The sequence below is a fragment of the Mustela lutreola genome, chromosome 5 (assembly GCF_030435805.1).
Source record: "Mustela lutreola isolate mMusLut2 chromosome 5, mMusLut2.pri, whole genome shotgun sequence".
Taxonomy (NCBI): domain Eukaryota; kingdom Metazoa; phylum Chordata; class Mammalia; order Carnivora; family Mustelidae; genus Mustela; species Mustela lutreola.
Window position 1 is genome coordinate 93,822,295 of NC_081294.1, and position 22,189 is coordinate 93,844,483.

General features: G+C 34.8%; 1 protein-coding gene across 1 annotated transcript in view; it reads right to left on the reverse strand.

Annotated features, from left to right (window-relative positions):
- Positions 1 to 815: 815 nt before the first annotated feature.
- SREK1IP1 (SREK1 interacting protein 1) overlaps positions 816 to 22,189 on the reverse strand; it is a 43,938-nt gene continuing 22,564 nt past the window's right edge. Inside the window, exons 3-5 of the mRNA XM_059175091.1 lie at positions 21,534 to 21,677; positions 5,899 to 5,971; positions 816 to 3,910 (exon numbers count right to left, since the gene is read on the reverse strand). Of these exons, the coding sequence (XP_059031074.1) occupies positions 3,721 to 3,910; positions 5,899 to 5,971; positions 21,534 to 21,677 (407 nt within the window). The 3' untranslated portion in view covers positions 816 to 3,720. The remainder of the gene's footprint in view (positions 3,911 to 5,898; positions 5,972 to 21,533; positions 21,678 to 22,189) is intronic.

Consider the following 22,189-nt stretch of genomic DNA (forward strand, 5'->3'; position numbering starts at 1 on the left):
GGAATCTTTGGTAATCATCAAATCTTAGAAAGAAAAGTGGGTCTAGAAGAAGAGGACATGATAGGAATATACAAATAACAGGATGCAAAAGATTCAAGTTATTATTTATGTGGCCTTCTCATGAGAGCAATTTCATCTTTTAAAAATCGTTTAATTGGATTTTGAAATGGGTGAAACCAAACCTCAATAAAAGTCATTTCTTTCCTTAAAACTCTCTCATGTGTCTCATGAGATTCAAGTCCAAGCTTCCAAATTAGAACTTAAGACCACTTTCTCATGTTCCTGAGAACCTACAGAAGTAGTCTTAATTCTTCACACTTCATGCCTCACATATTGCTTGCAATTCTTGACACACGCATAACTCAGATTTTTCTGTTGTGGTCTCTGTTCACAGTACTCACTCACCAGTAACTGCCAGCACTTCCACTTTCATCCTCCATCAAAATCCAAGACAAACAATACTTTCTTTAGGTTGCCTCTTCTAACTGCTCCAGGCAAGCTAAGTAACCTTCTGTGCTTCTATAAATGCACACTCAGGTCAATTACTGCACTTATCACAGTGTTGTGTTCTGCTGCTTCTCCTACCAATTAAACTAGGAACCTCTTCAGGGAAGCAAATGGGTCTTAAGAATCTCTGTATCCCCAGTACTTGGCAGAGTGTTTGCCATGCCAGGTGCTCAATCGGTGTTTGCTGAATAAAGGAACTGATGGTATTTTGATCAACATTATTCATAACTTTGCAACCTAGTTTAACTGAAGGTGACCTGGGGTTATATAATTTTAGACAGAGTCAATTGTAAATACAGACACATAAGTTGTTTTACTCCTTATTTATTGATGTTTTGGCCTCAGAGAACCAAAGATATAAATGGATATGTATGAAGGGTGAACAACTAAGGATACCTCAGAGATATTTTAGCCAAAAGATAATAATGGAGAAAAGAGAGAGGGAATTGTATAGGAAGTAGATCCATCAGCTAAAAGCAATAGCCTTAGGTATTCAGGTAATCAGGTTACAGATACAAAGCTAAACAGAAATTCTATATGCATCTAGAGAAAATGACACACATTTATTGGTAAGAATGTAAAGTAAATATCAATTACCTGCTTAAAGAAGTTGAATGTGTTTAACAGTTGTATTAAGTCAAACTTTACCATTACAGAATGCTACCTTATTACCTATAATTTCTAAAATGAATAATATTACTTGAATTGTACTAAAATATTGGTAAGCATATACATTAAGGAGGGGAAGAGGTCTCAGAGATAACTGGGTACAATATGTTATAGATGAAAGACACCAAGGCCCAGAGAAGCTAAATGATTTAGTTAAAAGTCACACAAGTGGTTAGAAAGGCCAGGACTTTTTAGATTTTTTCTGTTAAATTCAGTTTTCCTTCTGCTACATAGCATCTCAGGGAAAATTTTACTAATCTTCCAAAATTTATGAATGAGATCTATATCCAATCCCAGTAACAAGATCATTTTAGATGAAAATTAGTGAAAAGAAATGAATTTTATTCAGATGAGAGATTTCATAAACTGTTCTCATACTATAGGGAATTTACTTAAGAATAATTCCAAGAATATTATCTAGTAGAAAAAATTACTGAGCAATCAAGTTTTTTAATTTGCACACTATATTAGTTAACAAGTGCTGAATTGTATATAACTCTTCTGGATAATTATTAATTGTGTCCCCATTCAGGAAACAGATCTAATGAGCCAATTATTAATCTCTACAATAAACAGAAATAAAACTCACAAATACCTGAATTAACTTTGTTTCACTACAATTATTAGCATTTTTTTAACCCTGTTACACATTCAATAGGATGAGGTCATCCTTGTGCATGCAGCATTTTTCAATCATTTTTAAAAGTTTTTTCTATATTTTTTTCATCATGATAATCAAAGAACCATATTTTTGTAAAATGCAGTTTAAAAAATACGTAAAATACAGCAAAGGCCAAACAACCCCTTAAAAACCAGTAACTCTGTTTCTCCTCAACAGCTGACAGAACTACCAAAAAAAGAAAAAGGTGGGGGGGAAGACTTCTTTTTGAGGAGGCCATCTGACTAAATCAGATTATGGGAAAGCTAGAAGTGTGAAAGCTTCCTCAGCTGTACCACTCGAGTAGGGATGGTGATGTGGCTTCCCTAGAATGGGAATACGGTGAGCACAGGTCTGAGGAGTCAGAAAGCTCCCCTAGTCTAACTGAGGTCATGACCGAGGAGAGCTGCATGAAAAATCAGTACACCTTTCCAGCTTGGGAGGATACGTGTACTTACCTGATTTCACCAAAATGATTTCACCTGTAGCAAATTGAAAATTTCTAACTGCACCACAGTGAGGTACCTGCAGTCTTTGGTGCGGAGCCATGATAACTGGGGGACATCTGATGCTGCTACACCAGTAAGTGTTTGACTTACTGGATGTCAGGGCTATCTAAATACTAAGCAAAGTAAGTGACACTGATCACTATGAAATTAAAAATGTAAGAAACACTTCTATCTACTAATATATGTTTGAAAATGCTTACCCATATAAAATTTCCATTGTTATATAAAGGCTTTCATGATGCAACTCCCTGGCTCTTAAGTTTAAAAAGTACAGAATAAAATTCTTAATCCTAAATTTTTGTCACTGCACTTAAGGGTCTATGACTGAAGTAAAAGAGAGAAACATCCCCAAACTGGTCATTATTGAAACCATAAATTCAGTGTGAAACCAGCTTCAAAACTACAAATTATTTTAGACAAATAAATATATATGTTCACATTTATAAAAATTTTCCACATTACTCATAGAAATAAGCTTCATAAAATTTACATACAGAATACAATAAAAATCAGTTCTAATGATGATTTAGCTGTCATCCTCCTAATTAAAAAGTTCTGTGTTTGAGGTATCACTTGAAGAGATGCCAATATGGCACAGTTGTAAAACAACCCAGGAGTCTGTCCTAAAAATTCTATCCAACACAGCGTCATCTCTATGAGGCGGAACTACACTTGTCTTTTTAAACAAGGAAGGAAATTGTAATTGTTACAGTTCAGAGGAGGCAGATACTAGAAACTTTTTTGTATAACAGTAAATATTCCTTATAAATATTTTCATTTCATCTTTCTGCCAACCCATTCATTTCAAATGTTCTAATTAAAACCAAGTAAGCGGCTTCATCTCCTATGACATCCAAAAAAGATGAGATCCAAAAACAACAGTGAAAAATTTCACCATCTTTATATATTATCATAGGATATAAAGCTATTAAATCTTTCAGAGTCCAGAGCAAAGCATTATCCCCTACCTCACTTAATCACTGGAAGGTGGATACTTGATTCAACAAATACTCATTAAGTGCTAGGTAGGTTATCTGTGTTGACTGTAGTAAAGCCATTTACAATCATTTACAATCAACTTAGGAAGCAGTAACACTAGTCGGACAAAGAGTCATGAATACCAAAAATGATGTGTTTTGTATGTACAAATATCCATATTTGGGGCATGTCTACCAAGTAGTAAGACTGATTCAATATTTTAGAGTCAGCACATTAAAAATGTATTGCCAGATGACAATGGTCCCATATATGAAAAAAATGTCTATATGGAAAAGGCTGTGATTTATTGCAAGGCATAATTATATAGCAAATTCCAAGGAGGGTCAGATAATTTTCAAAACCAATTTTAAAATTTAATGGCTTAGGCCGAAGATCCAGTTACTTTTTGGAGATCTCAGAAGGATTAGGGGTGGAAGAATGCTTTTCCTTTTTTCTCTTCTTTTTTTCCTTTTTGTGGTGTTTCCCCCTTTTTGACTTATTCTTTTTTTCTTTTTTCTTTTCTTTCTTCTGATATTTTTGTTTCTTTTGTTTTGAAGTGTCCTCTTCAGTGGAACTGGATGAATAAGACCTATGGGCAATAATACATATTGACTGATAATTGCATTTATGGCAGATAGGTAAATTTTAAATGGTATTTTAACTGTCTTAAATCATTCTTGGAGCAAGGTGAGGTATAAACAAAGAAACTCAAAATGTGCTTTATATATTTGTATTCTCTTCAAGTACTGACTTTGGAATTTTTGCTCGTTGGCCACAGAAACTGATGAGTAATTCTGCTCAACTCTAGTAATAAGTTTTAAACTCAGTAAGGATGTAATGGTTTTTCTGTGATTTTCAGTTTTTCATCCTGTCATACCCTTCAAAATCTTACAAGGTAAGAAAAGCGTCATTTACCAAGCCTTTATTATACATACAATTCAGGTGTGTATGCAGTAACTTGTTAGCAGGGTCTCTTAAAAGAGCTACAGAAAGAGGCAGTTATATAAAAAGGGCTATAATTGTACCTGGGCATTAATGGGTGAGAGCTGAAAATTAGCAAAGTAAAAGCACTTTTGTTAATTCTTTTGATTTCTCAAGTTAGAATACTTGAATCTTCTAGATGCAGAATGACACAGCTGAGGACTTGCAATCCAAAGTAATTTTCACTGGTTACAAAAAAGATGTGTTTGAATGAGTATAAATGAATGAGGATGACTAAGCATTATTCTTTTTTTCTAATATTACTCTAATAAAAAAAAATTAGGGGGGGAAACTATAAAATTCCTTCCTCTACTATGAGAAAAAAAGAAAAGTAACAAAAAACAGAGAAGCCACCTCTTAAGATCTTATATAAACAATAATCTGCCCCAAACTCTGTGAAAAGACAGAAACCAAGTATATTTAAAATTAAAAAAGACATCTCAAGAAATAGTTGAGTGATCTAATGATTAAAAGTTAAAGCCCAAGCTAAGAAAACCCAACAGAGACATAGGGAAGGGAAAAAGATTAGTGTCTGAGACTGTAAGGTTGAGTCTATAGAGTGACTCATGAATCCTGTGTAGGAAATCCGAGTTTTCCCTTGTTTCTGTGATGCTGTACTCTCTTCTCCATCTTGTCTGTCTTACTTGGACTTCTGGCTGTTTCCTGGCCAATTTTCTCATGGAGTCTCTTGTTCCCTCTTCAACTCCATTATTGTCAACTCTTGTCTGTTTTCCTATTTTTTTTTTTTTAAGATTTTATTTATTTGATAGAGAGAGAGGAAGGCAGAGAGAGAGGTAGAAGCAGGCTCTCCACCGAGCAGAGAGCCTGATGAGGAGCTCGATCCCAGGACTCTGAGATCAAGACCCGAGGTGAAGGCAGAGGCTTAACCCACTGAGCCACCCAGGCGCCCCTGTTTTCCTATTTTAAAGACCCTGCTTGACCTATGGATTCTGACTAGAGCTTCTTTGCCTGTACATTTTTCTTTGGCTTTTTGGTCCTAGATTCTCATTTCTAAGATAAGGTGTTATACTTGTACATAACTTCTATTAGGTGGCAAATCTCTGCTAAGCATGCCTAGAAAAGTTCATTTAATTTCAGGCCCTGTCTGAATTGATACTAAAAATTCACAGGTGGCTGATGAGGGCTGTTGAAAGACTTGAAGGAATTTTCAGCATCATTAGTGAGTATATAAATCCTACTAGTAACTTAATTTTGTAGCCATGACAATGATATTTTGAGAATACAAATATTTAAGCTCCAACTTCATATATATGAGGACAAAATATATATAAAGAACTTAGATATCGTCCAATTAAAAGCCTGGCTGATGTTTTAAAATAAAAATTCTAGAACACATAAAAGAAGGGAGGGTGGCTATTATTTATTTATACCTTAATTTGCTCCAAGAAAAAAAAAAATTTAAGGTGGCTAGGTATCAACATTTTTTGATTCCTGACTTTGTTATTATACTGAAACAACTGAATATCTTAACTGAATTAGTGTCAAATTAACTGGACAACACACAAAAAATAAAATTTTATAATCCATCCTGGATTCACAGTCCTGCTTTTAAAAAACAAGGATGTTAAAAAATACCTTTTCCTTTTTTTTTTCAACTTGATTTTCTCTTTGCTTTTTGCTTTTTTCTTCTCCTCTTCTTCATTTACTCCTGTGTGTTGAGGGGAAAGAATCAGGATACCATGAATCTACACACTAATATGGTATGCATACATTTTTTTTTTAATTTTGGTTGTTGGCTGATGAATTTCATTGGTTAGGATATTATACTTTTCTTGTAATAACTTTTCCTTTCCTGGTAGTTTTTTTTAAAATTGAGGTATAATTGACATATATCATTACATTCCTTTCAGGTGTAAACATAATAGTTTGATATTTGTATATACTGCAAAATAATCACTGTAAGTATAGTTAACATCTATCACCATGTTACATAGTTACCCCCAATTTTTTTTTCTTTGTGATGAGGACTTATAAGATCTCTTCTCCTAGCAACTTTCAAATATACAGTACGGTACTATCAACTATAGTCAACATGCAGTACATTATATCCCCATGATTTATTTTGTAACTGGAAGTTTGCACATTTTGATTACCCTTATCAACTGCCTCTAACAACCACAAATCTCTTCTCTGTATCTTCTAGCTTGGCTTTTTTGTTTATTTTTTAGATTTCACATATAGGTGAAATCATACAATGTTTATCTTTCTCTGACCTATTTCACTTAGTTTAATACCCTCAAGGTCCTTAATTATTTTTATTTATTAAGAATCTTGTAAAAACTATTATAGGCTTTTTTAGAAAAATTTCTATCACTGCTAGGTACATTAAGTAAAAAAAAATTCATGCACTCCACCATTAATTTCCATAGCAAATCAATGTCAACAATTTGGTGGGCAGCACTTCAGGTCTTAAAAAGCAAAACAATACAATCAGATACAGATTTTCTCTTCCTTCTTCCTTCCTCCTTCCTTTCTTCTTTCCTTTCTGTCTCTCTCTTTCTCTTCTTCCTTTCTTCCTACCTTCCTCCCTTCCTTCCTAGTAGATGCCATGCTCAACATGGGGGGTGAACTCACAACCCTGACATCCAGAGAGTTGACCTTGCATGCTCTACTGACTGAGCCAGCCAGGTACCCCTTGAATACAGCTTTTTAAAATTTTCTTTTTCAAACAAACTTAGCATTATGGGATTCTAGGATCATGATGTTAGGATCCCAGGACAACAACAACAGATCTAGTCTGGTGTGTTTTCTTCTAAGCTTGCTCTCTAATAACCAAATATGCATATACAGTCATTTATGTAAAATAGTTACATATAAGTCCTAAGTTTTTGTTTCTCTCTTTTGAAAGATGGATATATGGTATTTTATATGGTATATAATACAGTGGCATATATAATATTTTGCAACTTATTTCACCTTTGTCAAAAAATCAGCTGAGCAGCAAAAAAAAAAAAAAAAAAAAAAAAAATCATTTAGACTTCTGCTTCTGGGAAGATGAACTAAGTGTATTTTTTTCTATCTCTTCCAGTAAGTTCAACTAAAAAATACCAGACATTATAAAAACAAACATAAAAAATTGAAAAGTAGAAATAAGACAGACCAGCTAAGGATCCTAAAACCCAGAGAAGGACAGAGTAGTGAGTTCCCTGGAATTCTTGCTTCCTATAGCCCAGACTGGAAGCGCAAGAAGCAGGCAACCTGGCAGTGTCAACAGGTACATCAAAAAAATGCCCTAACGAAAGCCTCATTTCCTTACCCAAAGGACCAAAACAGGGACAGCCTAGGAACAGGTAGCTAGTAGATAATAATTGCCCTTTCTGAAGTCAAACATCACAGAAAAAATAGGCACCACCCCTACCCCATGTCAGCAGATGCCAGATGGGAAACCTAGACATTCCAACCTTGTAAAGCTGTGATAAGGCACCTCAATTCCCCAGCGTGCCTAAGTGGGTGGCCAGAACTTTCATCTCCACAGGCCAGTATAGAGATCTCCACTAATAGTGTCAATGGAGACCACTTAGGAAGCTCTGATTTCTGCTGCCACCCAGTAGTAATGAGGGATCCCTTCCATCTACAGTGAAGTATTGGCAGAGGAGAGCTCATGAAAGTCAGGGCCTTCATCACCACTCAGTGGTAACAAGACCACTCCCACAATGGGATACCTCAACAGGGAGTTGGAACTCCTACCTCCACCCGGCAGTAGCAAGAAGTCATGCCACTTTGAGTATTTGTGGAACCTGAGTGGGGAAACAGAACTTCTGTCTCCTCCTGGCAGTCACAAGGTGGTATCCCCACTTTTCTTTCTGTGGTCATACCAGAGAAAATCAGATAAAAGAGAAGGTTTAAGAAAAGTCAGAGATGCATAATACAACATAACAATGCCCAAGTTTGAGCTGAAAAGAACTCAGTAAGTCAAGAAGCAGGAAGGTCTCAAATTGAATAAAAAATCAAACAATGAATATGCAACACCATAATGAGAGCGGTATTAAAATAATCCAAAAAGATTTTAAAGCAGCTGTTATAAAAATGTTTCTATGAACTATAATGAGATGCTGGAAACAAATGAAAAAATATGAAAGCCCCCAAGAAACTATAAATCCAAAGAAGAACAAAACAGAAATTTTAGAACTAAAAATATAATAAGTGGAATTAAAATACTCAGTGGATGGGCTGAATAGCAGAATGCAAAGCACTAAAGAAAAATATCAGTGAACAGAAGAACAAAACAATAGAAATCATCCAGTTTGAGCAATGGAAAGGAAACAGGCTTAAAGAAAAGAGACTGAGGAATCTGGGGGACAGTAACAGAAGACACAGTATTTATGTCCCTTGGAGTCCTGGGAGGAGTGTATAAAGAAGGAGGGGCATAAAAAGTAATAGCTGAGAACTTCCCAAGTTTGTCAAGGGACATAAACTTACAGACTCAAGATGCCGAGTAACCCGAAACAGGGTAAAACCAAAGAAATCCATATCAAGTTAAATGACAATTTAACCTTTGAAAACAAATGAAAAAAAAAATCTTGAAAGAGAAAAATAATACATTACTTATGTGAGTGAAACAATTAGAATGGAAGCAGATTTCTTATTAGAAAGCACAGAAGCCAGAAGTTAAATGGCACAGCATTTTTTAAGTGCTGAAGGAAAGGTCAACCTAGAATCCTCTATCCGGTAAAAATATTCTTCAAGAATGAAAGAGAAATCAGGATACAGTCAGATAAGGAAAGATAAAAGAATGTGTTACCAGCAGACAGACCCTAAAAGAATGACTAAAGGAAGTTCTCTAAATGGGAAGGAATTGTAAAAGAAGAAATGCTGGAACATTGAGAAGAAACACAGTAATCAAAAACCTGAGTACAATAGGCTTTCCTTCTCTTGAGTTCCTAAATTATGTTTGATGGTGGAAATAAAAATTAAAACTATTGTCTCATATGGTTCTAAATGTATGTAGAAAACATAATTAGGACAACAGTATTAAAAAGGGTAGAGGGTAAAGAAACATAAAAGGAGGCATGGTTTCTACCCTTCACTTGAATTGGCAAGATGACAATACCAGTAGACTGTGATTAATTTTGTATACATAATACTTAGAGAAGCCACCAAAAATTTTTACATAAAACACCATAGAAAAATTTAAAAACACTATGGACTTGCATTTCCCATTTAAAAAAAAAAAAAAAAAACACTATGGACAAAGCCAAAGATAGTACAGATACATCAAAATGCAATTCTACAAGTGTTCAAGTGACACTGTAGCTAAATCAAAGCACTAGAGATAATTCTAAAAGATATTCAAGTAACCCATAGAAGGCAGGAAAAAAAAAAAAACAAGAATGAAAAAAATAAGAATTAAAAACAGAGAAAGTCAAAAGAAAACAAATAATAAAATGGCAGAATTAGCCCTAACATATAAATAATTAACATAAAAAAAGAGATACCGATTAAAAGAAATTGGCAGAGTGGACTGAAAAATATGATCCATCCATCCACACTGTTTATAAGACTCCCACCTCAAATAAAATGATATAGACACACAAAGTAAAAGGATAGAAATACGTCAAACATTATCAAAGAAAACCTAGAGTAGCTATATTAATAGCAGATAAAACAGACTTCAGACAAAGAGGCATAATATAAAGATAAAAGTTTTGACTCATTAACAAGACATATCCTAAATGTGTATGCACCAAATAACAGAGCTAAAAATACATGAAGCAAAAACTGATAGAAAGGAGAGAACAGGCAAATCTATGATGGTAGAGATTTCAACATCTCTCTCTCTCTCAACAATTAATTGATACCATACACAAAGTAAGCAAGAACAGAGAAAAACTCCACAATACCATCGATCAACAGAATCTAAATGATATTTTAAAAACACTCCACCCAACAAAGGTAGACTATACCTTTTTTTCCAAGTGCCTACAGCACATAGACCAAGACAGTCTATACCCTCGGTCATAAAGCAAATCTTAACAAACTTAAAAGAACTGAACATATACAAAGTTATGTCTCTGTCCATAATGGATTCAAATAAGGAATCAGTAAAAAAAAGATAATAGGAAAATTTACAAACACTTGGGAAAAAACAACACCCTCAAATAATCCACTGGGCAAAGAAGAAGTCTCAAGTAAAACAAAACACACTGAAGTGAATGAAAGTGAAATATATCAAAATTCATGTAACACAGTAAAGCTGTGCTGACAGGAAAATTTATAGCACTAAATGCTTACAAGAGAAATGAAGAAAAGTCTCAAATTAATAATACCTAAGCTTGAATCTCAAGAACATAGGGTGAGAAACCTAAATAAACATAAAGCAAGTAGAAGGAAGAAAATAATGAAGCACAAAAATTAATGAAATTGAAGACAGAAAAAAAATAGAGAAAAAGAATAAGAAAAGGAGCTGGGTCAATAAACCTGACAAGTCTCTAGCAAAATGTGAAAGAAAAAAAAAAAAGACACAAATTAACGGTGTCAGGAATGATAAAAAGGATATCAGCGCGGACCTGTATACATCAGAAGGATAACTGAAATAAATCTGACAACTTAGACAACATGAACCCCTTTCTCAAAAAACAAACTGCCACAACTTATTTCACATGAAACAGAATATTTCAAAAACCCTTTAATTACTGAGGAAATTGAATTTGTAATTTAAAAACTTCTAAAAAGAAATCTTCAGGCCCAGAGAACTTCACTGAAGAAGTTCACCAAACATTTAAAGAAAAATTAACACCACTCTTATACAAATCTTATTCAATCTTTCAAAAAAAAAAATAGAAGAGAATGAAATCGCAATAATTCTACGTCACTGTTACTCTGATACCAAAGTCAGACTAATATAGTACAAAACAAGAAAACTATAGGCCAACATGTTTCATGAATATAAATGGAAAAATCCTTAATAAAATATTAGCAAATAGAATTCAGGGGTGCAGAACTGGTTCAGTTTTCAAAAATCAATAATATAATCTACCATATTTACAAGCTAAGGGGAAATCATAATATACTGATCGATGCAGAAAATGCTTTTGGCAAAAATCTGACAACTATTCCACAATAAATACTCTGAGAAAAAACAGGAATAGAGAGTATCTTTCTTAACTTGATAAAGAGTGACTACATAAAAGTTAATGCTAACATTATACATAATGGTCAAAGTATAAATGCTTTTGTCCTCTAGGATTAGAATCCAGGTAAGAATGTCTTCTCTCACCACTCTTTCTCAACACAGTGCTGTAAGCTCGAGGTATGGTAATAGAGAAAAAAAAAAAAACAAGAAAAAAGAGACTTACAAATCAAAAGGAAATAAATAAAACCACTACTATTTGCAGATGATATGTTGGTTTACATAGAAAATCCCAAGGAATCTACAAAAAACTCTTAGTGTAAACACAGACAAAAGAATTGCATTTCTGTAAGTCAAGCAGAGAAAGACAACTATCATATGATCTCCCTGATATGAGGAAGTGGTGATGCAACATGGGGGCTTAAGTGGGTAGGAGATGAATCAATGAAACAAGATGGGATTGGGAGGGAGACAAACCATAAGTGACTCCTAATCTCACAAAACAAACTGAGGGTTGCTGGGGGGAGGGGGGTTGGGAGAAGGGGGGTGGGGTTATGGACATTGGGGAGGGTATGTGCTTTGGTGAGTGCTGTGAAGTGTGTAAACCTGGCGATTCACAGACCTGTACCCCTGGGGATAAAAATATATGTTTATAAAGGATAAAAATAAAAAAAAAAAAAAGAATTGCATTTCTATATACTAGTTATAAACACAAAGACAACAAAATTCAAAATAGCCTAGTAATAAACAGAGACAATAAAATTCAGAATACACCATTTATAAGTATTTTTAAAAAGAAATATTTATAAGTAAAAAACTAATAAAACATGTACAGGATTTTATGCTGAAAATGACATAATGCTGAGTAAAGAAATCAAAGATCTAAATAAATGGAGAGAGATCATGTTCATGGATGGGAAGACAACATAGTAAAGATGTTAATTTTCCTAAACTGATATACATTTTTAATGCAATTGTTTTTTTTAAAGATTTTATTTATTTATTTGACAGACAGAGATCACAAGTAGACAGAGAGGCAGGCAGAGAGAGACAGAGAGAGAGAGAGAGAGAGGGAGAGAGGAGGAAGCAGGCTCCCCGCTGAGCAGAGAGCCCAATGTGGGGCTCAATCCCAGGACTCTGGGATCATGACCTGACCTGAAGGCAGAGGCTTTAACCCACCGAGCCAACCAGGTGCCCCAATGCAATTCTTAACAAAATCTTAACAAGATTTCTTTGTAGATATAGATATTATTCTAAAATTTATATGGAAAGAATAGAGAATAGTTGAAACAACTCTGGATAAGAATAAAGTGAGAAGAATCAGCATATTCAATGTTAAGACTTATTATATAGCTATGTTAATCAAGACCGTGTGGCAGTGGTGGAAGAAAAGACACAAAGATCAGTGGAATGGAAGAAAGAAACAAACCTACACAAATATGACCGACTGCTATTTGGCAAAAATGCCAGAGAAATTCAATGGAGGAAAGATAGCTTTCCAACAGAGTGCTAGAACTGTTGGTTATTTTTAAGCAAAGACCAAAACCTGGCTTGAGTCTCTCATCTTAAATAAAAATCAACTCAAAAAGGATCATGGACTTAAACACTATTCAACGAAGAAAAGAAACAAAACTACGGAAATGTGCAGCAACCTGAGTGCATCTCCAGAGAATGATAGCTAGTAGAAAAAGCCAATCTAAAAAGATTATAAACTATAGAATCAATTTATGGAACAGTTTCAAAATTATATTACAGAAATGGCAAATTTTTGGTTGCCAGAAATTAAGAAGGTTGTAAGGACAAGAGGGAAGTGGCTGTGACTTTAATAGAAATATTATCTTGATTCTTATCAATGTCAGAATCCTGGTTGTGATATTATACTATAATTTTGGAAGATGTTATCATTGAAGGAAACTTGGATAAAGTGTACAAAGTGCTCTCTGTATTATCACTAATAGCTGCATGTGAATCTACAATTCTCTGAAAATAAAAAGTTCAAAGAAATCAATTGGCCATAAATGTACGGATCTGTTCTGTTCCATGGATCTATCCTTACATCAATACCCCATTGCCTTAATTACCTGGAGCTTTACACCAAACCCTGAAATAGGTTGTGCTAGTCCTCCAACTTTATTACTCTTTTTCAAAGTATTTTAGCTATTCTAGTTTTTTACATTTCCACAAGACCTTTAAAGTGGCTTGTCAATTTCTAAAACAGTCTGTTACAATTTTGATTGTGATTAGTTTGAATCTATAAATCAGGTTGGGGTGAACTGACACCTCTCTCTTTTTTTAAAAAATTCAGTTATCGAATACATAGTACATCATTAGTTTTTGATGTAGTGTTCAATGAGAGAACAGACATCCTAAAAAGATTTAATCTTCTATTCCACGAATATGGTCTATCTTTTGATTCGTTCATTTCTTTAATTTCCCTCACAATGTTTTGTATGTTCCAGACTTGCACATCTTTTGTCAGTTTATTCCTAAGTACTTCACATTTTTAATGCTGTTACAAAAGGTATTTTTAAATTTTCAGTTTTTGATAGTTTGTTGTCAAAATACAGAAATAAAATTGATTTGTGCCCATTGGTCAGTCTCGTATTCTACAACTTTGCTGAACTTAGTTTTCAGGTTACTAGTTTCTATAAGTTTATTTTTTGTTTGTTTGTTTTTGTTTTTGTTTTGTTTTGTTTTGGTAGATCCTACAGGATTTCTATATAGAGGACCAAGTCATCAGTAAATAGCTTTTACTCTTTCCTTCCCAATCTGGATGCCTTTGATGATTTTTCTTGTCTTATTGTGTGGCTGGACTCCCCACTACAATGTTGAACAGAAGTGGTAGGAGTGGACATCTATGTTTCGATTCTTAGGTTATAGAAACATTCAGTCTTTCGCCATTAGGTATTATGTAATCTTCCTTTTTTTTTTTAAACATATGTCCTTTATCAAGTTGATAAAGTTCTTTTCTTTTCCTAGTTTGCTGAGCATTTTTATCAAAAATAAAGTTCTTTTCTTTTCCTAGTTTGCTGAGCATTTTTATCAAAAACGGACAGTGGACTTCCTCATATAATTTCTTAAAATGTTGTAATTATCATATAGGTGTTCTTTTTAAAAGAATATTGAAATGGTGAATTACATTGGTTGGGTTTGAATTAAAACATATCTTATACTACTGGGATAAACACCACCTGGTCATAACATCCTTTTCACATATTGCTGGATCTGATTTGCTAAAATTCTTTTAATTGCTTAAAATTGTTTGTGCCTGTGTTTGTAGGAGTCTCTATTTGCAGTGTTATCAGAAAAATGCTGGTCTTATAAATTAGGTTGGAAAGTACTCCCTCTTCAATTTTTAAGATTTTATGTAGAAATGGTATTATTTCTCCTTCAACATCTGGTAGAATTAAGAGAGAAGCCATTCGGCTATGGAGTTTTCTTTGATGAAAGTTTTTAAACTAAATATTTGACTTCTTTAGTACATGCAAGCCATTCAGTTTATTTCTTCTTCAAAGAGTTTTGGTAGTTTGTATGTTTTAAGTAACTGTCCATTTTATCTAAGTTGTCCGATTTATTGCAATAAGGTTTTTCACAGTATTCCATTATGTTAGCACCTTTATAATTTGGAGTGTTGTCACTTCTTTAATTTCGGATACTGGGGTTTTTGTTTGTTTGTTTTGATTTTTACTTATCAGTTTGGAGAGCAATTTTTCAATTTTATAGATCTTCTCAAAGGGCTGCTTTTGGTTCTACTAATTTCCTCTATTGTTTTCCTATTTTCCATTTCAGTGATTTCATCTCTGACCTTTTTTATTTTCTTTCTTCTGCTCACTTTGGGTTTCAATACTCTTCATTTTCTAGTGTTTAAGGCAGAGGTTACATTCTAAATTTGAGATATTTCTTCTTTTCTAATACAGGAATTTAGTGCTGTAAAATTTGCCTTTAAAAAAAAAAACTTATTTATTTATTTGTCACACAGAGAGAGAGAGATCACAAGTAGGCAGAGAGGCAGGCAGAGGGAGAGGGGAAAGCAGTCTCCTTGCTGAGCAGAGAGCCCAATGCGGGGCTTGAGCCCAGGACCCTGAGATCATGACCTGAGCCGAAGGCAGAGGCTTACCCCACAAGAGCATCCCATAAATGTTACACCATCTTATGTTCAAAATGCTTTCTAATTTCCTTTTGCCTTTTTTCTTTGACCTAATGGATTATTTAGAAATATGTTAGATTACATATATTGGGAAATTTTGTTAGAAGGTATTATTAAATTCCTAACTTAATTCCCTTGTGGATAGAGAACATAATTTGTATAATGTGAATCCTTCAAAAAGTATTAAGACTTGTTTTATAGCATATAATAAGGTCTATCTAGGTAAATGTTTTACCCGCTCTTGAAAACAAATGTGTATTCTGCTGTTGTTGGGTGATGTGTTCTACAAGCACTGAATAGGTCAAGTTGGTTGACAGTGTTATTCAACTCTTACATATCCTTTCTGATTTACTGTCTTACCTGTTCCATCAATTAATGAGAGAGGAATGCTGAGATCTCCAACTATAATTGTGGATTTATTTACCTACAAGGATTTTCCCTGGTGGTTCTAGCAGTTTGTCTCATACAGTTTGAAGTTGTAATTAGGGGCATAATCACCTAGTATTCATAAACACTTAGAATTCAGATGCCCTCTGTACTAACACTTTCATCATTACAAAGAAATCCTCTTTATCCCTAGTGATATTCTTTGTTTTGAAATTGACTTGATCTGACATTAAAATAGTCACTTTAGCTTTCTCTTGAGCAGATTTTTTTGGTATCTGTAAGTTCAGAATGACTACTATAAACATGCCCTTCCTGCAAAGTTGTAAGAAACCAAGCAAATAAGTAGCTAGGGGAAAAATAACTACTTCCATTTAGGAATGATGGATAAGGAATCCAGTGTCTCGGTTACATACAGAAATTAGTTCTAATAAAAAAGAAATAATTCTAGAACTCAAGAAATCTTTTTTCCTGGCTATGACACTTAGGAAGTAGCAATATTGACAGTAACGGTATAAGAGAATTCAAGCACTGAAGACAAAAAAAAGTTTGATTTAGACAGTTCAGTGTTTCGATACCACCACTCTTAAAATGATTCCACCTCTATTTATTGAAGTTCCTTCTGAGACAGGATATTGAAATGTAATAGGCATAGGGAAAAGAATCTGAGTTTTTTCAAAACAGTATTTTCTTGGAAAATGATACAATTAACCTTTGGAGTACAAAATTGAAGGCAAAAAGCCCCTATGTACTTTACCACTTAATGTTTCTAATGTTCAGCAAGAGTGGTAGACTTTTGTGTAACACACAGGCATCACAGGATATGATCCAGTGCTTGGGAGACAACTTTGGGATAACAAGAAAGGACCACCTAGTAGCACCAGCAGCATCAGCCACTACATCTTTGCGTATGTCACCAGGTGTTTAGTTTACTCCCATTGCATTTCAATACCTAAGTGGTTCCAAACCTAGATCCATTAGTCTAAATTTCCATTCACTTTTGTGACTTCTAATCAACTACTTAGCAAATATCTTTTGTAGCTTTCTTATGAAAAGTACATTTTTAAAATAATTTTTTCAGTGTTCCAAGATTCATTGTTTATGCACCACACCCAGTGCTCTATGCAATACGGGCCCTCCTCGAAAGGTACATTTTGAGCCAAATACTAGTTTCATTCTAATCATGCTATGGATTCACTTAAGCCCTATCTTTATGAAGACTGAAACCACCACTGTAAGTTATTTTCTTGAATCTGATTCCAGCAGGTACTAAAGGGAATAAGAGACACAATTATGGTAACATACAAATACCTGACTGTGGTATTTTCTCCTGGGCAGCATTCAGTATCAACCATCCTTAAATAATATCAAGTATGAACTTAACATAAACTTTTCTTAAACAAACAAAATCATACCAAAACATCAAATGAAGCCCAAACCCCCAAATTTTTCAAAATACAACATTTCTTTTGTGGACTGCACTAAAAGAATATCATAAAATATTAAGGGATGAGATATCAGGAGAGGACTACCTCCTGATTACAGGTAAATAGCTGATTAATACTGAATGATGCTAGGTAAAATAGAATGAGAAAAAAATCCATACTGTTGATTTCTTGGGTCCTTTGGAAATAGTAAAATCCTTTTACTTTGGCTTTTTGCATACTATAACATAAATAGGACTTCAGATATTTGCTACTATCATGTATAATTCCAAAGGCAAGTTTCTTTAGCAAGTTCAAAATATACTATAAAACCTTAAAAAGCTTACTAACTCATTGTAATGCCACTGAACAGAAAGCATGCTCACTCACAAACATACACAGTGAATCAGTAAGATATTTAAATTCTTGTTAGGTACAGATTATTGACTCTTTCCCTGTTCACAGCACTTGTAATACAATTTTATAAGGCTGCATGGGTTCCAGGTTGTTGTACTGTAAGACAACAACTTGTTCTCATCCATGCCAAGTCCTGCTCTCACATTATCTAATCTGTGTCAAAAATCGATGTATTTATCATTTGGACTTTTGTTTTAAATGAAATATCAAATTATGTTCTTTTAATTCTTTAAATACATTAAATACATTGAAAAATATGCTATATAATAGAAACAAATGTAAACAAAAGCAAAAAATATATAACTTAAATGAAAATAAGTTTTGAGTTTTATTTGGGGACATTTAGCTCTCTTCCCCTTATGTCTCTATTTCATAAAAGCAGAACAACTAATTAACGTTAAGTATACTAAAAATTCTTTGCTTTCTCCTGGCTCCTCATTTTTATTGTCAACCAAAAAAGTACCCCCCAAACCATAACTTATTCAAAAGAGCTGATAAAAGAGCTCCCCACCTCCAAGAACCAAGGAAGGATTTAGGAGCCCTCAGCAAGTCCATGTTTTACCCTCATGCCATCAGAGATCCCGAGCAGCATCAGAAAGTTATCGATGCAACTAAGAACCTCTACCTCTGTATACTTTTTCTTCCTGTATTTAGGAAGAAGTTTATTGTTTATTTGAGTAGGGGGTCACTGGGCTTCCACCAGATGACCATGAAATAAATATGGATCCCTTTTATAATACTTTTTGAAATCTGCAAGATATCCTGAAATAAGCACTGTCTTGTGTGGGAGCCATGAGACTTGGAAACAAGTTCTGAGCATTTAAGTGATGGTAAGCAAGTGTATCTTTTTAAGGGGGAAAAAAAAAGTCTGTATTGAGTTAGTCATTCTCAATGTGAAGTTAAGGGAAAGCTGATTCTAACAAGGAAGTCTGACCAACTACTCACTATTCTGGTATATGGTATGTTAACTCCCTCCCTTTTCCTGCCAGGGTAAGATTTGCCCCAAGTTTTCTGATTCAAAAGTCACCTCTAGACTAAGCCACTATTCATGATAAGGGTGTACTTTCTCCTTCAAGATTGATGTGGTGAGGGAAAAAAGGTCAAGAACCAATAGACTGGGTAATCTCTACGGTAGGAAAGCACCACACTGTAAACACTATAGGACAAGTAGGTAAGAAACATGGATCACAATGCTACCTTCATGGTGACAAGTTAGTGACCTGGGGTGACCGTGGTGACAAGTTAGTTACCTGTCCTCAGCTCCTTTCCTGTAAAACTAGGTTTAAATTATGTGTTCTCTAGCAGCCTTACTAAATCTAGAGTTTTTGTTTTGGTTTGATTTTGGGTTTTCTTGTTCTTTATTTTTAGATAGGACAGTGGAGATAGATGGGGTGGGAACTGTCTCTGTGGAATTGACAATCTTAGTCTTTCTCTCCTAGAATCTTCATTTTGCTCTTTCAGCCTGGTCTCTATGACGGGAGTGGCTGCCTTCCTGAGACTGCCTCTACAAGTGCCCTAGAGACTCCCTTCTTATCTCTTCTATTCCTATAAAGTCTTCCTTTTTAGGGTCTACTTCCTTACTTTGTTAGAAACCTCTGGAATCAGTGCTCTAAGAAAGAGTAAGTGAGAGGTAAATTCTTCCTTCCTTCCTTCCTTCCTTCCATTCTCTCTCTCTCTCTTTACTTCAAATGCCTGCCACAAGGCCTTTATTCTATTTCACACTCGGTTGATAATTTGGGCGGGTATATAATTCTCATTTGGATATAATTTTCCTTCAAAAATCTGAAAGCATTATCCACATCTACTAGCTTCCAGTATTTCTTTACAGAAGAACAAAGTTATTCTGACTCTTGATCTTTCACCTATGACCTGTTTTATCCTGGACTCTTGAAGTGTGAATTATATTCTCCTTATTTCCTATGATACAAAGTTTTGTAACAATGCGCCTTTGTGTGGGTCTATTTCTAACACCTGTAGCCTGCTGAGGTGATAGAGGGAAGACATCTGGCTTCACTGAGTAGGCAAAGGGAAGTGAAGGGGATTACTTCAGATTTTTAACCAGTTCTTCTGTTTTTAGATTTACAGATGCCTTTACAGAGGTACCTAAGGACTCATTACCAAGTCTTTGGGGAGTTTTAAAGTATTTACTATCAGGTGATTCCTCAGACTTCCTACTATTCAAGGATTGAGCTTCCTCAAGTGTGCTGTCCATTATCCCTAAACCCACCTGCTTTTCAAAATTTTGTTACTACTGCTTCCTATTTCATTTTCTTTGCCTTTGTGGGTTTATGTTTTTTAAAAAAATTCTTCCACTCTCACTTCAGTGGTGTTTCAGTAGGTAATAAAATCAAGTGCGTACAGCCAAGAAGCTATCTTTACCTGAAGCTGTATGTACTCATATGTAATGTAAGTCTTGCTTGCCCTTTCTAGGACTCTCCTCCTCTTGCCTTCTCAGCCCATCCTACTACGCTGGCATTTGACTTCACTTACATTCACTAGATATAATGTGGAAAACTTAAAAAGTTTTAAAAGGTACATGGTTTATTCTCTGATGAGCTAAAATAAGATTTTAACATTTTGTACCTCTCTCATTCCATGCCTAAGCCCATATTCAAGTAAGTTGCATTTTTATTCTGTGTGACATCTACCACATGGCATTTTGAAGTTCAAAAAGTATTTTCACCTACAGCATTATATTTTATCCCTAAAAACCCCACTGCAAGGATGGGCCATTTATACACAAGATGGGAAAGAAATGGTTAAACAGTAGGTATGCAATCTTCTCTTTGAGGAGAGAAGAGGATGCCCCCAAGAGAGAAAAAAGGTAATTTAGTCAAATCTCTTCCTAAACAGGCTAATGACAGACCTCCTGGAAACAAATGAATGGTATTTCCTAACTAGAGAATAGTTGGCCAGGGGGAGGAGGGTGTTGTGCTTAATTAACAGAAATTTATTTCCTCACAGTTCTGAAAGCTAGAGGTCCATAATCAAGTTGCTGGCAAGAGAATCCTTATTTACAGACTGCTTAAAGTAGGATGTAGCTGGTTTGCCTAAGATTATTTATGGTACCTAATCCTGGGATTTATGGATTTATGAGGCATGGCTCCCTGGACTATATGGATATAAAATTGAGATATTTCATGATTAAAGGACTTTCTTTTGGGTAAGTAATGAAGAAAACTCATGTTAATCTTGGCCAGAGTGGGTTCTGAAGTAGAAAGAAAACACGTGGGGAGCTGTATTGGTGGTCCTAGAACCCTTGCAGCTTTCCCTATGCCTCATGTCATGTATATACTTGAAATTACTAGTAAATCTGGCTACCAGTGAACATCTCTGATTGGAGTGAGTGTGACTTGACACACCAATTCTTTGTGATACCCCACAAGGAAATTAAGACTTGAAGTGGTTAAATGACTTGCTGAAAGGCACATGCTACAAAATGGCCAAACAGGTCTAGAAACCAAGTCTCAAATCAGAAGCTTTGTACCATGTGACACATCTTAGTGTGATGGAAAAACAATAACAAAACCTGCCTTGTGGAATCAGAAACAGACTTGCCTCCTGGTTCTAACACTGATCACTTGTTTGATTTCGGGCAAAGCACTTAGAATAGTCAAAGCCTATTTCCTTACCTATGCAATACCTATTACATAAAATACACGACCTATCTAACTGATCAATACAAGAGGACAATGAACATGACATAATCATAGGCAAGAAGTTTGGAAACATTTCTAAAGGACGGAGGGAAAGAAAAAGCACCACTCACTTTTTTCTTGTAGCGCCTGCGATTTACTCAGTTCTGCGTGCTCTTCCTCGCTCTCTTCACTGCTGGTGCTGCTCACGTCCAGAACTATGTCCCTTTTGGGGTCCACTCGGAGAAAATTGCGGCATTCAAATGTCAGGTGACCAGCTAAGTAAAACAAACACACAAAAACGTGAAAGACAAAATAATATATACATCATGTATTTGTGGTTTGTTGCCTCAGGGTTAAGAAACAAGTTACAATTTTAAAAATACAATGTCTAAACTTTGATTATTCAGTGGGTGATAGTTTGCTTTCCCTGAATGAACCACTCAAAAGAGAGAACTTCCTTTCTTCATCAGGGCTTCTAATTTAACAAGCATTTTTGGCTACATCACACTTCCTGTATTTTCCCTTTTTATGTACTTAATTACATAGCAACTATATAGCTTTCATCTAATTAAAGGTGTCATAATAATATAACTTTTTTTTTTTTTTTAAGATTTATTCACTTTAGAGAGAGAGCGAGCATATATAGGGAGGAGCAGAGGGAGAGGGAGAGAGAAACTCCAGCAGACTCCTCGCTGAGCCCAATGTAGGGCTCCATCTCATGATCCTGAAATCATGAACTAAGCCGAAATCAAGTTAAAAGCTCGACCAACTGCACCATCCAGGGTGC